Source organism: Elephas maximus, chromosome 26 (assembly GCF_024166365.1).
Source record: "Elephas maximus indicus isolate mEleMax1 chromosome 26, mEleMax1 primary haplotype, whole genome shotgun sequence".
In the NCBI taxonomy this organism is placed as follows: Eukaryota; Metazoa; Chordata; class Mammalia; order Proboscidea; family Elephantidae; genus Elephas; species Elephas maximus.
In genome coordinates this window covers 25,314,340-25,332,347 of record NC_064844.1, presented here as the reverse complement: position 1 = coordinate 25,332,347, position 18,008 = coordinate 25,314,340, and the positions used below count along the sequence as shown (strand labels likewise).

General features: G+C 36.2%; 1 protein-coding gene across 5 annotated transcripts in view; it reads right to left on the bottom strand.

Moving 5' to 3' along the window:
• HNRNPLL (heterogeneous nuclear ribonucleoprotein L like) overlaps positions 1-18,008 on the bottom strand; it is a 72,316-nt gene that overhangs the window by 41,654 nt on the left and 12,654 nt on the right. For 4 of the 5 annotated variants that reach the window (XM_049870243.1, XM_049870244.1, XM_049870245.1 and 1 more), the window contains exons 3-8: positions 13,820-14,057; positions 11,964-12,049; positions 10,031-10,127; positions 9,869-9,941; positions 5,360-5,431; positions 404-621 (exon numbers count right to left, since the gene is read on the bottom strand). In XM_049870243.1, coding sequence (XP_049726200.1) covers positions 404-621; positions 5,360-5,431; positions 9,869-9,941; positions 10,031-10,127; positions 11,964-12,049; positions 13,820-14,057 — 784 coding nt within the window. The remainder of the gene's footprint in view (positions 1-403; positions 622-5,359; positions 5,432-9,868; positions 9,942-10,030; positions 10,128-11,963; positions 12,050-13,819; positions 14,058-18,008) is intronic. The other variant, XM_049870246.1, reaches the window with a different exon arrangement.

Genomic DNA, 18,008 nt, shown 5'->3' with positions numbered 1-18,008 from the left:
AAGAAATAAATGTATAAAATCCTAGAACTCTCCTAAAATTTATGATTTGTAGATACCCTGTGAACCATGTTTACGTATACCTGGCTCCATGAAAGTAAATGCTCTTTCAAATCCCACAGTTCAACATTTTAAATGCCAGTGTATCATCAAAGTGATCATAAATATAGCCTCTATGCCTATAATATTGAAGTTGATTAAACTACTGTTTGGGTTTCTTTCTGTATTAGTTATTAAGAACATATTTTTAGTACCAAGAATGTATACTTATTACTTACCAATAAAAAATAATTTCTGGTGTCCCCACATAGTGAAGTTACAAGGAAAAGGCACATATCTGCAGCCTTTTCAGGATGTCCTACTAGATGTCCTAGCAAAAGAAACTAATATATAAAACGATACTTACCTTTTCAATATTTCCGTATAAGCAAAAGAGGTTGAAGACTCTTGAACAATTCATTTTTAGTTGATGTAACCCACTAACCATGACGACAGACCCAGAGGGATTCCCTCCATGCATGTAAGAGGAAGAAGCCTGCGGCAGTGGGTAGGCAACAAGCTCAGGTGTGTCTCGAGAGCCCATTCTGTAACGACTTGGTAAAGGCAACAGTGGACCATGGGATCCTATAAAAACGATTAAAAAAAAGTATAGTTGCCATTGTAAATAGTCTAACAGACACACTTTACCACACACAAAAACAGTCTTAGTTTCAGGTGGTTGGATGTATGTTCAAGGAAAACTTACACATGTGAATATTTAAATACAACATGTGGGAAATTAATAAAATCTATACTTATTTGGGGGATTTGGTGGCACAGTGGTTAAGAGCTCAGGCTGCTAACCAAAAGGTCAGCAGTTCGAATCTACTAGCCACTCCTTGGACACCCTACAGGGCAGTTCTACTCTGTCCTATAGGGCAGCTATGAGTCAGAACTGACTGGATGGCAACAGGCTCTACTTATTTGTACCAGGTCCGACAAACACTGACCTAAATATATCAAGCTACAAGTTTATACATTATACATTAGTTTACCAAACAAAACAAAGCATATGAGATTAAATAGAGGGGTAAAAAAATCTACGTTAAACTTTCTGCCACTATATATAAATTATACCTCAAACTAAAACAACAAAACAAAAAAGAGCAAAAAAACCTCTGCCAATGTAGTAGTCTTTTGGAGAAATAATATAATAAACAGTGCATTCTAGGAAGCTATCTCTATACAGATAAATAGGACACTTTTAGTTCCACTAAAAAGTTGTCTCCTTGGATATATTTTACTATAATGAACTTTCAGGTTAGTATTTAATCTAATTCTACCTGAGGAAATGAAAACCCTAGGCTTAGTTAACACCTCCCCTACCCAAGGTATCTTATTATTCAGCAATCTCCATTTTTTGAAACATCAAGAACCCAGAAGGAAATAAGCCTCTGAGTAGCTGAAACTGTTGTCACCGAAACACAGACACACACACATCCAACTCTAACTCTCTTACATGAGAACCGTCATTAAGAGTCAATTTTGTTAACTTCAGTTATTTATCTGGTTTCTCAACCACAGAAGATTAGAAGTAACAAGAAAAATAAAGCCAGAGTATGGGATGGAAAGGAGTAAGGAGTTTGGAGAAACTGTGATACTAAAACAAGGCCTAGGGCACATTTACAGCAGCAAGGAGAGAGGCATTAGAACTCAGAAGCAACTAAGATAGAGACATGAAGTTCAGAACAAACCTTATTATACGTGTTACGCGACCCTGAGTTAGTGATTACAGAAACCCAGTCTGAGGTACACGCAAAGGTCTCCTGAGTGTGTAAGAAACCAACCCAAAAATCCAAGACCTTTCCTCATTTCTCAAGAAGAAAATAATACCAATGCCACTGACTTCCACTTTTTTGTAGGATTAAGAAACGCCTGTCATCTACTAAGTGAATTACTAAGGATTATTAAAGTTTGGTATTCAACTAAAATTAGCATGCTATTATACAGCTAGCTTATGGCGGACGCCAATCAGTATTCTAACTACAGCTGCTATTCATAACAACACAAAACACAACCACTGAGCAGACGCAGAACAGTTTGAATTCCTGCAGTTGTAGGGAGCGATACTTTAGCAATGCATCAGCTTCAGCACTGCCTTAAATTGGTCATGGTTTTCAACTGCTCTTCTTGCTCATACCTGGTAGCTTATCAAAACAATCAACAGAGTTCATGGGGAGTTACTTTCTAATAACTATACATATGTTGGCCTCTAATTTAGACCATTACACATGCACCAAGGTTCAAATATCAATGATTCTTATCCTTATTGCCAAGTATGTACACATACTATATTGCCCCTCTCCAAACACCACCACTACCGTCATACTTTATAATTGTTACTAAATTTTCTTCTTCATGGAAAATGGAAAAATGTGAGGTAGGTGGGTAGTGGAAACTTTGACTTTGCTTAAGTTGGCCAACGTCCAAAGCTGAGAACCACTACTCTAGGTAACAACCAAATTCAGTGCAAGAGAATAACTAATGTCTCTAATGTGTTACCTATACTACTTAAGAAGGTGCTGTGGTGGCACTCCATAAAGATCACAGCCAAGAGAACTCTCGGGGGGCAGTTCTACTCTGTCACATGGTGCCGCTATGAATTGAAAATTAACTGGACGGCACCTAACAACAGTGGTGGTTTGGTGACAGAACTCTCACCTTCCACTAACAGACCAGGCTCATTTACCAGCCAATGCACCTTAAGCACAACTACCACCCATCTGTCAGTAGTGGCTTGTGTGGTGCTACGATGCTAATGAGGTTTCAGTAGAGCTTCCTGGCTAAGACAGACTTGGAAGAAAGGCCTGGCAATCTACTTCTGAAAATCAGTCAGTAAAAACCCTATAGATCACAATGGCCCAATCCCGTTGGGCATGGCGTCACCATGAGTTGGAGGCTGACTCAACAGCAGCTAACAATGTACTATTTAAATTGTTACCTATATTGTTTGAGAAGACAGGAAAGAATAAGAGAATTTTAAAAGCTTTCTCCACTAGTTAATGCAAACAGTTTTGATGCTTAAAAGGTTAATGCTTCAGGTATTTAAAAAACTCTATGTGGGAAAGTGTCACACAAAAAAGATAGTGTTATTATATTCTAAAGGTGTTTCTCATCTCTGAACTTTAAAATCTTTGGTCCAGGAACCATAACCAGAGATGCTATTGACGAATATATAAACTTTTCTTAGGCTCACAGCAAATAAATCTGTATACTCATTTTTGCCATTGTTTAGGTATGAGTACTGCTACCAGGACATCTCATTAAGGTTGGGCTTCCCCAAATTAAAAGACTTAAAAGAATTCTAATGATACTACTAAAATAAACCACTGAATAAATTTATCCTAATGGAATCTACAGGTCCTGAACCATGATTAACTTTTTCTATTCTCTCTATTTCACACACCATCACACAGGAACAGCCACCAGAGATGTAACCTCAAAATGTAAATGCCTGTTTTGTTGAACTGCTCATCTGAAGCGATACAACTGTGACTTGTAAAAACAGTATCACTACCACCTCCTCTCCTTTGCTTTTATCTCCCATTTCCTTATCTTACTTCTCTTCACCTCTTTTTATTCTCTCTTTTCCTACACTCAATTCTGCTTTCATCCCTGGGAAAGTACGGCGTATTATCCTCAGAAATTTTAATGGAGATAGTCCAGAAAGGGCGACCCTGTACAAGCCCACCACAACCATTCCTCCTCGTAGCGCCTGAATGATTCCTATTTAACAACTGTCACTCCAAAGAAACGTTGCACCTCTCTTTAAGGAAGCTTACATTTTAAATTTTGCGCGCCCACACGCGTGCAAACACACACAGTAAATAAATTAAAGCGTGAAATTTTCAGAGACTTTTATGATAGTTTTTTTAATATAAAATTCTTCTAGAGCATATAGCGTATTTCTGTTTATACAATTTTCAGTAAAATGTATTTTATAAAGAAAGGCAAACCTGAAAACCTATACTGAGAAAATAATCTGTCTCAACAGTACCACAGAAGAGTTCCTTTTCCTTAATTTATGCTTTCCCAGATTTTTCTAGCCCCCTTTGGCAAAACATTTAACCAGTCTTTTAGCCTTCAGCTGATTGTCATGACATATTTAACTCTACAACTAGACTACAAACTTGTGTCTAGTAACTGTTTTGTCACCCTCCATTATGCAAAGCACAACGGGCTCACAATAAGTGGTTTTTTAGTTTAGCAGGATCAGGCGAACTACCCATAAGACCATATCTAATATTTACCGTTTCAGGAACAACTAAGTGAAATGACCAAGGGACACATTCACTAAACAACCATAATATGATTTTCATTCTATACCACATTGATTGTTTTACCATAACATAGAGATTGTTTCAATCTCTTCTGCCATACAGACTACTATAGAGCCTTGAACGAATATATATATAAAACACAGATAACAAATTTCTAGAGTTCAAAAAAGACACAGGGAATAAGCAAAAACTCACAACTAAGAATGATCCTTTAAGTAAATATGTAGGTAATTTTAAAACATTTTAGACAATAGGCAACACTAGACGATTTTCAATAAGTCCCAAGAGTACAATATAGCAATTTCTATTTCCTGCCACTTCTGATAGTATTATACTTCAAATTTAAATCACAGAATAGGTGGGGCCATTAACTACGACTAAAACACATAAAACCACAGAATTTATAAGTAGCTAAAACGTTTATCAATAGCAATTCTCCACATCTACTTATAAGGATAACTAACTTTTCTCTGGAGAAAAGTTATTCTGGATTTTATAACCTTATCAACATATCTTAATAGTAAATACTAAAAGCTCAGACTTTTTAAAGGGGAACTGAATTAAATACAAATTTAACCAAAACCAAAATACCAACTGTAGAACTAAGATAAGATCTATCCAGAAACATGCTTCCTTTTTGACAAATAGTCCTATTCCTTCTGCCTTTATTATTCTCATTGCCCAAAACCGCTGGAATGGAAGTAAATACCACTTACTGAGCCATAATACTTCTTTTTTGGTTCTCTAGTAGAGCCATTACAAATCAAAACCAAAACATAACAAAACAGAAAGGCAAAAAAGTTTTCAATTCCCAACCAAGAACTCTCATTTATCTCAAGGATCATCTGATAGGTCAGTATCCCAAGAAAACAAAGAATTTTGGACAACTCCTTGGGCGTGTATTATAAGGGGACTGACCCCATATAAACCAAGTCAGACGGACAGAAAAAATAAACAGGCAAGAAATGTGCAATTCTTCATCAGAAATGCAAAAAATCTAATAGTTCATCTATACTACCTTCCTTCTGCCTTGGCAAACTTACCATAGCCATCATGTCTAAACGAAGAAGGGTGTTCTCCCAAAATGGCTTGTCTCTGGCGACCCTTTCCTCTATCTGACACAAAAGTAGAAACATGGTTTTAACAATTTTAACCCACGTACTTAACAGTTCTCACATGGGGAACACCCCTTCAAAACATCCATTACAATTCATAAAAGAAATATGATTCCTGGTTAACTTTAAACATCCATTCATATCCAATTTAAATACAAACAACAAAAGTTTAGGAAAATAATTCTGTCCAACAAATTCCACTTAACTTGAAAATATCTTTTTGGCAAATGCCAAATACAAACACGCTTTCAAATTTTAAGGGAAGAATGGATACTTTTCAAAAAGTGAATGTACACAATGCTAGAGTTTGACACTGTACAGAAGTTTTTACCAATACATGTCTTTAAAACAAGCTTTAAGTGCAGTACTTTTGAAAGACAGTACCTGAATCATACTATTAGCTTCAACAGCAACACATTTTCAAAGTGGGCTTCTTTCAAGAAGTTTCAGCATAAGCCAACAACAACCTGTATTACATGGTTTCACAATCAGTAAACACAGAGTATTTTATATGTATATACACATATTTACAAACACCTACTGACTGGAGAGCTGAAATTTTGCACATCACTGGCCCATACTGTATCATGGATCGGCCATTGTCTACAGACCTTAACACCAGGCAGAATTGTGAGCACCCCCAAAGTTTAAATATGCCAAGATAAAGCCAAGCAAGGGGGCTACATTATTGCATGAGAGCACTACAATACTCCTAAAGAATATTTTTATTCTAGCTATATTTTGGGGGAGGGCAGGCCAATTTTCCAAAATCTAATTTGAGATATTAATTTAAAAAATTGCAGGTTTCTAAAATGGAACTTCCTATGTTGGTTAGTAAAATTTAAAAATCATTGTATAATACTTTTAGAAAGTTTGCTGATGGAATCACAGTGCCCACTAAGATTTTTTTTTTACGTATCTTAAGACTCTGGTCATTCTAATTGTTGAAAATTCAAAGAGAGAGACTTTCCATATACCCTTAGTCACCTAAACAAATGAGGTTTATGGGAGATGAGAAATAGTTTAATTTTCACTTTGGTTTAATTATCTATTCCAAGTTATCCTAGCACTGAAAGGGACTTAGGAGGTCATCTAGTTTAACTTTTATTTGGTGTATAAATTTTCTTTACTTCATCCCGATCAATTCAGACCATCTAGTCTCTGCTTACCCAACACACCAGTGACAAGGAATTCACTATCCTCCCTTACATATTACATATTCCAGTAGTCCTAAATCATGGCAAAATTAATTTTTTTATTGTCTAGAAACTGATTCTTTGTCCATATATCTACCCCCTAATGGGGCCTCACAGACTTAATCTTTCTCACAAAACCCTTTCAAATGCTTGAAAAGTTATTATATCCCACCATCCTTCCACTCCTCCAAAGTCATTTCTTCTCCAGACTAAACATTCACAGTTCCTTCTTTCCATGACATGGCATCCAGCATATCTCACCATTTAAATCTCACTCTTCAATAAATCCAGTCTGCTAATCCAGTCTGTTATTATTCCTCTGCTTAAGTATGCCACCAAACACTAAATACAATTCCTTATCTGATCTAGAAATAAACCAAAACCACTATAATGTCTTCATGGCTCAGTTTTATTGTTATAGTTAACAGTGCGCTAAAAAGGAAAAAGCACCGGCTTGAGGACCAGAAGATTCCATACATAAAATGAAGGAGTTAGAGTAGATGATCTCCAAGGTCTCTTTCAGCCAAACATTCTGGTTATAAGGTCAGACAGAACTGAAGAAGGGACAGAAGAGTCAAACACTGAATATATCAGTTTCTAAATAGTGGTTTATAATCTTTTCAGTTTCTAAAATCTGATGGAAGCTGTGGAACTTCTCCCCAGGAAGATGAATATATTACAAACTTTGGCTTAACGTTTCTGAAGGGTTCCCTGGAGCCCAGGTTAAGGATTCTTTGCACTAAAATGCAATTAGGCCTGAAAAGGATTTTTTTTTAATGAGACTGTGTTTAAAAGTTTGTTTTTTTTTGAGGGGGGGTTGGGTAGAGGAAGGAAGGCAGGAGTAGAAAAAGTGATGAGGGTCTTTATTTGGGGGTAAGCAGCTAAACAGTTTCAGTATCTTTCATCAACTTGAGAGCAAGCTGAGATTACCACAGAAATAAAAATGTAAACTTCTATAGTCTTGCCACACAAATATCTGTAAGGAAATAGAAAACAAGATTTTTTTTTTTCCCCTGAAAGTATAAACTAAAATTCTGTTTTACTTCCTTTAATTATATTTCACTATTTAAGTATCTACCTTACACATTTGTAAACTCATATTCCTTGTAAGAAAAACTAATCTAAACTGGCTTTGTACAAACTTTGAACGTCTTTAAAGAACAGAAATAAAATAAGAACAAAAAGCATATCTAATAAACGTCATTTGGAGCCCTGATAAGCACATCGGTTAAGTGCTTGGCTGCTAACCGAAAGGCTGGCAGTTTGGGCCTACCCAGCAGCTCCACAGGTGAAAGACCTGACGATCTGCTCCCGTAAAGATTACAGCCTAGAAAATCCTATGTGACAGTTCTACTCTGTCACGTGGGGTTGCCAGGAGTCAAAATGGACTCAACAGCACCTAACACGAACAACAACAATAAATATTTTAAGAGACGTTCTGAGAAATGTAAACCAAAGCTATTTCAAATGAGTGTGAACAACAACAAAAAAGTGTTCACTGAACGTAAACTGACAGAAGCGAGAGGTTTCTCATCAACCACTTGTCCTATTGTTTGAGTACTAAGGCCTTGTTTTCCATTAACTGTATTCTATTACACCAAGTGTAGGCCAAGCAGATTTCCATGAGTAGTGAACTGTGCTGTGGGGTACAGACAAATCTGCGTTACAGAACAAACCCTTCTGCAACCCCAAGCATAAGGCAAGATGATTCCCTGTGAATCAGAGTCAAAGGGGCCGATCACCCGAAAGTCCTAAATATTTGAACATGCAGAAGGATAACCGCATTATCTCTGTGTTGTTGTTGTTTTGCTAGAGTACATGGACTGCAGAGTCCCTAATACCCAATATATTTTGGGTGCCATAAAAAAAATTTCTAGTTTATTGAGTTTCACAGACATTCTCATCTGGTGAGTGTTTCCAACACATGATTCAAATACTGATATTGTAGTTGAGATGTAGGCAATACTGCAGCCCCCTTGTTTTTACAAGATCCACATTGTAATTTGTAAATTCCAGAACTGCCACACAGTTAGTTGAACAATTTTATCAGTCAAAGCTATTCTCATGAAATCTAGCATTTATAGGTTATAAGTGAAAATGCATCTCAAATGAAATGTTCTTATTTTCAGATGTATCAAGTTTAAATATATTCTACCTTGAACAGACATGGTACTTTAACCTACATTTGAAATGTCAAAATTTCTAGTTACACAAATTAACATGAGTGATAACCTTAATTTTTACAAAAAGTGACAACTTATAAACAGCCACTTTACAAAAATCAAACCACACAGAAAAACGTCTTTTACATATAATGCACCTTTCCATTACGTTAGAATTTCTGTTCAGTGTTCACAATTGAGGAAAAAAACAAGAAAATAAACTTAAGGGCAGCAAGTGTGCACCGCTCTGGTTGTTTTATCTTTAATATACCTGTGTGGACTGGTTGAGCATTATTAATTCCCAAGGCCTATAGATACATTGGCCCTGGTTATTTGCCAATTAACAATTTAAAGCTGAGCTGCAAACAATTACAGCAATGGGCATGAAGATTTACAACACTGCAGAGAAAGTCTGGTTTTCGTTAGTGAAAAGTCTTAAATTCTACAACTGAAACCTGAAGGGCAATCAGACCGATATACACGTACAACTTGAGTAAATGGGCACAGTCTATCATGGTGCTCATCCCATGCAAGTCTGAAGTACTGTTAAGTGTCCTCCTTTGAAAACGTGGGGTGGTGGTGCATGCAGTATGCAGTCAAGGTGAATTGCAAGTCTGAGTTTTCAGAGGGCTTTTTGCTGTTGCCGATGTGCGTGATGAGGTGTAGAGTCAGCCTGCCGGAGTCCTCTATCCTTCTTAATGCCTTGTCCAGCTTGGGGGAAAAGTCCTTTCCAGAGAGAAGCAGTGTGCAAGTCTGAAGTTTGTAAGGAATGTTCTGAATCAGTTTCCTCTCCTCCAAAGAGAGAGAGCTGCTTGGAGAAATGCAAGTCCTTGAACTGCGGGCGTGCCTGTATGTGTGGGCTCCTTGTTGAACTAAATATAAGTAGCTCAGTAAATACCGGTAGGGGGCACTAACGTTCAAGGTTATATTCCAGCATTACATGGTCTTTTGCAATGAAAGCATTCATCAACAAGGTTTTCATTTGAATTAACTAGTTCCTATCAGGAAAAAGGAATCTAACTGCATGTTAAAATTTTTCAACAGATGTAAGTACATTCTAAAATGAAGAAAATACCTACCTCGTCTTCCCAAATATGGTTTAGTGTAGTCCCAACTGTCATTGTCATTCCTAATAACATTTAGACGCGTTGGCTGTTAAGATTAAAAAGAAAGTAAGTTCAAATTATATATCCAAAGTATAAATATTTCTTTGGCAAAATGTTGAAAAAAAAAGTATTTACCCTCGCATATTCAATTTTTAGTGTGCAACATCCAGCATATATGTCTGCTCCATTGAGTGCTGCTTTAGCTTTCTGGGCACAAAGGACTGATTCAAACATAACTTCTATTAAGGAAATTTGGTTTAAGGTGTCCAATATTTAATCATCATCCAGTCTCTAAAGAAAGGGCTGAAAATATTCACTTTTGGAAATGTTTTACTAATACATTTTCTAGCTGAATTTTAGGAGAAATCAATTTTAAGATCAAGGGTTTCAAATAAAACATCATATAACCAAACCAAATTGAAAAAAAAAAAAAAAATAGCATGTGGTCCCATTCTCTAAGGGCAGCTTGCTACCCTGAAACAGAAATACTACTCAACGTAGGAAGAACGTTACAAAAAATCAAAAACAATACAAAATTTTTATATATATTTCTAAGAAAGGAGGTTTTTATGATCACTTAACTATCTTCATTTTATTGCATTAGTCCATGCTTGTAGTATGTATATATGTATACGTATACATCAAACAATAAAAATAAAGAAATCAATCAAAAAAATTCCTTGCCAGAAGTAAGCACTATTAACAGTCTGATGTATAGCTCTATCTTTTCTATGCATGCAGAGATAGGTTAGTTTTTCTTTTTTACTTAAAAATGGTATTGTCCTATATATACTCTTACGCAACTTTCTCTTTTTAACTCAACATACAGCAAATTTAATATCCAGAAGTAACCTCTATATAAACCATGAGCACTAAAAAAGCTCAATAAGGTTAGAAAGGTTCTACTGGCTTTAAAGTATTGGTTCTTCAAATTACCTACTTTAAGGGATGATTCAGAAAAGTTCACTTGGGTTAAGTTTCAAAAAGGTATAAGTATACATATTTTGAGTGGTGTAATTTTCCCCTATTATAAAGTACACTATAAGATGCAGCACTAGACTGTTTTATGGTAGCAGTTTCATTTTTAAAACCTAAGCCCACCTAGATACACCCAAACACCTCACAGGATTGGTTTACTGGGTTTTGAAGGTTTAGAACCATAGTCTCATGGGACAACTCAGTCCATTAGCATAACACAGTTCATAAATTTTGTGTTCTACACCCTAGTTTAGTGAGTAGCGTCTGGGATCCTAAAAGCTTGAGAGCAGCCATCTAAAATACAACTGTTGGTTTCTACTGGTCTGGAGCAAAAGACAAAGAAGAAAACCAAAGACTCAAAGAAGAAACTACGCTATGGGACTAAAAGCCCACATGAGCCATGGCCCATGTATCCTGAGACCAGAAAAACTAGATGGTGCCTAGCTACCACTACTGACCATTCTGACCAGGGGCACAATAGATGGTCCCAGATAGAATGGGAGAAAAATGTAGAACAAAACTCAAGTTATTTAAAAACAGCCAGACATACTGGACGAGTAGTGACTAGAGGAATCCCCAAGACTGTCGCCATGAGATACCCTTTAAACTTGGAACTGGAACAACTCACAGAGGTCACCACCTTTCAGCTAAACAACAGACTGTCTCATAAAATAAACAATATCACCAGTGAGTACTGAGCTCTTTTGAAAAACCATCTATATGAGACCAAATGGTCAATATTCACCCTAAAGCAAAGATGAGAAGGTAAGGGCAGACAGGGAAGCTAGATTAATGGAAACAGAACAACCAGAATGGAAATAATGAGAATGCTGACACATTGTGAAAATGTAACCAATGTCACTAAACAATGTATACAGAAATTGTTAAATGGGAACCTAAAATGCTGTGTAAACTTTCACCAAAAACACAATACAATATGGTTTAAAAAAAAAAAAAACTAAGTCAAGCAGATTTTTGTGATGGGAAAAAAGCAAACATCGCTTGTCTAGAAATGCTTATGTAGGTAGAAATCACATTCACACGACTGAGACAGCATTCATACATATCAATATTTACAAATAAAGGATATTCAACCATTGCTTGTATCCCATTTCTCTTGAAAATAACAATACGCTGCACTTTTCCAACAGGGTTGCATACAGTATATAAAACATCCTATGGGGGAAAAAAAAAACAAGATTTCTTAATAACTTACATTTAGAAAAACATTAAAGCTATACTCTAATGTTTCTTTTGTTTTACCTAAAAACCAATACCTGTCAAGATGTCATTTCTATTAATTACTAACTAAACATCCAGGAGTAATTTTTACATAAACTATGACCACTTAAAAAGTTCAATAAAAAAAGTTTAGAAACTTTAACTAATTTTTTAACTAACTTCAAATTGTTACACTTTAATGAGCCTAAAGTTACTTCCTCCCCGACATAATATACCCACATTAAAGTATTTCCAATGAAACATTTGAGAAGCACTGTTACCTGTCTTATCTCCTAAACAAATACTCAATTTTTATTTTCTTCACAGGTGCTCTCTGATAATACATAATCAATAAACTAAAAATTATCATTAATCTATGTTTATTTTTTCCAAATGTAACCGAAATGTCTAATATTATAATCACTTGAATTACAGCAACAAATATTAAGGGGTAGCAGTCAACTCCGGTATTCATTTTTCAAGGGGCAGTGGCTATAGAGAAAGATCCACAGTATATCAATCATACAACGAGAGTTGTCACCAAAGAAGATGCTCGAGTCATCTAAACGGCATCTAAACACCGGCTTAGAAACAATTACTCAACTTTTGAGAAATGTCTTGGCCATCTACAACTACACAGCTGCACTGTTAGGCACTAACAGGGATACAACAATAAAAAAATGAGAGTCACTGTAGTAGATCTGCTGTTGTTAGCTACCGTTGAGCCTGCCCTCGACTCATGGCGAACCCACGCACAACAGAGAGAAGCGCTGCCAGGTCCTGCGCCGTTCCGTGATAGGCTGCGGACTGAACTTGTATGATCCACAGGGCTTCCACTGGTTGATTTTTGGAAGTAGGCTGCAAGGCCTTTCTTCCTAGTCTGTCTTAGTCTGGAACCTGCTGAAACTTGTTCAGCATCATAGCCACACACAAGTATTCTTTCTTCCCAGAACAGCAAATATTATAAATGTATTAATACTGTAACATAGGTCAATAAATATTGTAAAAAAGTGAACAGATTTATAATGTTCAATTAAATCTAAAGGGTATCTTACGCTTTGCTTTAAGCTTATGATGTCCCAATATCGAATAACCATGCGAGGAATCATACAGTTAAGGCTTTCCTTACTTGGATATTCTATCCGTTACGAAGTCAAGTGTCTTTTTCACCAGCTTGTTATGAAAAGGCATGTGATAATGAAGAAGACTAAACTGTTTCAAGACGTGAACTCTTCTTAAAAATTCCATTAATATCACTTTTTAAAAGGATGAAGAATCAGGGAATTTTAAGAAAGTCAAAGACAGGTTTTTAACACGCTATCCCAAAAGAGATGTGGCTCTCGCTGTACGGCGGAGCTGCCATCATCCAGCAGTTGCTCCTACTACATGAGCTGGCACCTGAGTGAGAGGTTTCCTGGATCACTTCCAACAAGTTTGTCTAGTCCCTTATTATCACAAACAGAAATGACGCTGATATTAAGTAATAAAATTTAATAAATGTGCTTATTTAATTAGGACAACTGTTCTTCTGGCCTCTTAGCTTCAATGTATACCTTTTTTGTTGTTCCTTCCACACGACAGTTGAGAATCAATACTAATTTTAATGATTCTTAAAAAAGGAACAACTTTCAAATATCTAGATGGCAATGAAGCACGCTATATAGGCTGATTAGAGGCAAATTCCAAAACCACTTTTTATTTAGTTTGCCCTACTAAAATACACACCACTGTAATCGGATAAAGGGGATTCTGAATTGACAGCAAAAGAACTTTGTTGCCTCCTGATGGGTCATCAGTATTTCCCGGCCGAGTGATCCTCTTGCTTGTAGAATAGTTGAAAAAAGCCTGTTGACCAGCAATGTACACCGGGTCATCCGCAGCGAACGTCACACATTCTTTGGCGCTATCTATGTTTTCAAATTCCACGAGAGCCTGCCGCTTAAATGGCATCATCATCACATAGCTGGAAAAGAGAGATTGGAAGGAAACACCCGAATGTAAACAGTTAAAAAGTAAAATTAGCCTTTAATAAAAATGTGTCAAATCATACAGGTTAGTATCATTCACTACCTATAGTCAATGTTAAGTCTTAAATCACCTAATTAACTGTGGTATACCAAGTAGACGGTACGTATCTGAAAGCTTTTGTACCTCATTCCACCCTCAAACGTAATTTCCTGTTACCGGTTGCTAATGGCACCACCCAGTTTACTCTTCAGGCAGCCACTCCCAAGTGATATTGGCAAGTATCGAGATACTGAAACCGACACAGATTAAATTCAACATCAGGCTGGCAGTTAGGGCCTCAGACACTACTACCTCTCTTGAATTTTCCAAATTAGTAAGTACACTAGCAATAAGTAGAAACTGACTATAATTTCATTTTTCTTACTAAAAACAAATAATCAAAAGATAAACAGAAGCAACTGCAGACTGAGCCAAATCCATACAAAGAATCTCCTTTACAATACTTTTAAATATTAAAGAACCCATGAAAATATATTCACTAAATACGGTAAATACTGATAATCACGGTTGCCTATGGGCAGGGAAGTGGTGTATTTATTTACTTTTCACAGTATACTTTTTTTTTTTTATACTTTTCTTTTTGTGGAATTTATTTTACCATATGAAAGGAAAAATAAAGAAATGAAGAAATAGAGGGAAGAGAGAAATCACAGCACATGGATCACAGAGGGGGAAACAACATATCCTCTATTCACTTGAACAATGCTGTGAAAAATGTTTAAAAATACAATTAAATGTTTTTTTTTTAACAGCAAAAGGCTGAGAAAAATCCCATCAGATCAGGTACTCAGTGACAGCAGTGTTTCTCAAGCAGGCATCCAGGACCTACTGCTATGCTTTAGAAACTGACAAACAATATAGTATTAATAACAGACGGACCATCTTGGAGCCTGGCAAATTACTGAATTTCTTATGAATCTCTACTTCTTCATTCATAAACCTTGGACTGTTGACAAGAGTAGAGTCACGGCATACAAGCTGCTTAGCAGAGTGCTTGGCACATTGAAGGTCTTCAATAAAAGGTAACTACTACCGTATTTTCTCCATGCTTTGCCTTATCTTTATATCCTCAGAATCTATAAACTGAGCCTCGCACACAGCAGATGCTCAATCAGGATCTGTTGGTCTATGAGGCTTCTTAGTTCTCCCCAACCCACGTCACTCAAAATTAAAGAGATAAATGCAGAAAGAATATGGCCTTGAATTAAAAAATTTACCAACTATAAGTGCGAGATATAAACACCACTAGACAAACATTTCTTTTAGAAACCAGATTTCTCACCAAAGTTCTGAAGTCTTGCATACAAAAATAGAAAACCCTAGAATCAGGTCTGCTAAAGAAATTCAGAAACAAATGTTTTTCTCTCACAAATATGAAGTTCCCGGATGGTGCCAATGGCTAATGCACTCAGCTGCTAACCAAAAGGTCGGAGGTTCAAGTCCACCCAGAGGCACTTCAGAAGAAAGGCCTGGCAATCTATTTTCCAAAAAACAGCCACTGACAACCCTATGGAGCCCAGCTCTACTCTGATACACATGGGGTTGCCGTGAGTAGGAGTGCTGACTTCATGGCAACTGGTTCTGATCTCACAACTATAAGCTGGCTTAACACTAAGTTACATCACCAAGTAAATATGTTACTAATACCTTCTGGCTCAGATAAAGGATAAAGCCTTAAAAATAAACTATTTATTGGCCAATTACAGATTTGGTTATAGCAAAATTGCTTTCTAGAACTCAAATAAGAAGCAAGGTAGAAGCACGGATAAGGTAGAAAAAAAAAGCACAGGTAAAAAAGATGACCCAGGAAAATGGCATCATATGAGGATAGAGAAAGGGAAACCAGAGTGTCACAGACATTTTATTTGAGCATGTGCTTAAACTGTCTGGCACACAATTAAAAAAAAACACACATGCACAACTTCAAAAAGCATCAATATGAGGAAGACTGGAAGACCAAAGAGATAAATGGATAAAGAAACAAAAAGGCTAAGGCACATGACAGGGTCAGTGCATTCAACTCTATACCTTGAAAAATGTTTCCGAATTTTTAAATAAAAACAGGAGGAGGCAACCACTTCACTGCCAAATAATGAGTCCCCAAGTTTTACTGTTTTAAAACTTTAAACTAGTAACGCTAATTGCCACCTAGCTTTCACTCCTTTAAATGCAAGGCAAGAAAGGAAAAGACTGCTATACATATTTTAAAATATTTTTATTGTAATACACAAAAACATACTATGGAATAGGAAGAAAAACGTAAAAATACAGCAATTTTATTTTCCTGACACAATCAATTTTAACATCTCGTGTTTTCTCCTGCACTTCTTTCCTATACAACTAGTTTCTAGGTATAAACAGTATATATTTAACTTGGAAATTTGCTTTTTTAATATGAGCAGTTTCCATATAGTCTTAAATCTTTATAATCTCTCTCTCTCACTCACACTCACACAAACGCACCCCAATAAGTAAGTAAATAAATAATAAGGAAAGATTCTGTGACTGTAACACATTGAAGGAAAGCCTCTACTCGTGGTTGGGGGCTGTTCATGGTTCTTTCAGCTTTCAGATAGTCACCACTTATTCAAGACTATTTCATACAACTGAAACCCCTCTTATACTTATTTAGGCCAGATAAGCTCTTAATTGTACACTAATTTGGTTCCAATTGTCTCACAACTTTTCTATCTATGTAACTACTAATCTTGAAGGCAGAAAGGTGTACTACAGAAATCAACTGAATGTCATTCATATCTAGAAGACTATACCATGGACTAAGTATAATATAAAGTCTAAAAGTGGACAGATCACCTAAAAGTAATTCAAATTACTCATCGACTTAAACAACTGGCTCCATTTCTTTAACCTCTAATATTCAGGTCAAGGTCATAATTAACATACAACTATCAAAATCATTACTGCCTCCCCAAAGTTTCCAACTGTATTTGTTCATCATCTTGTTTCCTGACATGTGTCTCAGTGTTTCTTGGCTGTAAGAAAGTAACCTAAAAAGCCTTAAATATACAAGAACGGAAGAAAACTAGACCAGAGTCCCACCTCTTTATAACCTTTAGGACAATGCACCACTTATACAACCATTGGAAGAAACTTAGAATAAATGTGGTTAGTCTCTCTAATGCCGACACACTAGATATAACTTCAAGACTTAACTCTCCAAATAGACTTAACTTTTTCGTATTCACTTCAAAGACTGAGAATTGACATAGTCACCTCAGTGATACTTCAAGATATGGGCTTTTCTATGCCCATGTAGATTCTCAATTTTTACCTCCAATGATAAACGATATGTAACAGTGGTTTCTGAAGTACACAAATTGAGGTGACAGGTTTGACAAGTTACTACCTCTCAATAAGGTCACCAAGAAATTAATAAAATGCTGCCATGATGGAAAGTGTCACTTGACACTACTCCTACTTTGAAGCAATGATTCGTTTCTTGTGGGCATCTCTGATCTCTCCCTCACTATCTATTTAAGTATCATCCTTTCCATACTCAAAAAAACTTCACATAATTTTTTATTAAATTGAAGCAATCAACTGTCTTAGCAAATACACTGAAAATTCCTCTCTACTTCTATATTTCCAAAGTTGGCTGTGTCTCAGACGCCTATAATAAAAACCACAAACATATCTGTCAAGAAAAAAAAAAAAAAGAATAAAATCAACGCCAGATTATCCATACTAAGAAGAGAACAGCTGGGTATACACCAAAAATATTTTAGAAAGAATGTCTGAGCAGCTATTTTTGGCAGCAGATTTACTTTTCTAATTATGTTTCACTTAAGTCAATATGCTTGAACATACACCAGCTGTGGAAAAAGAAAGGAGGAGCCTGAGAAAACACAAAGTACAACAGGAAGAC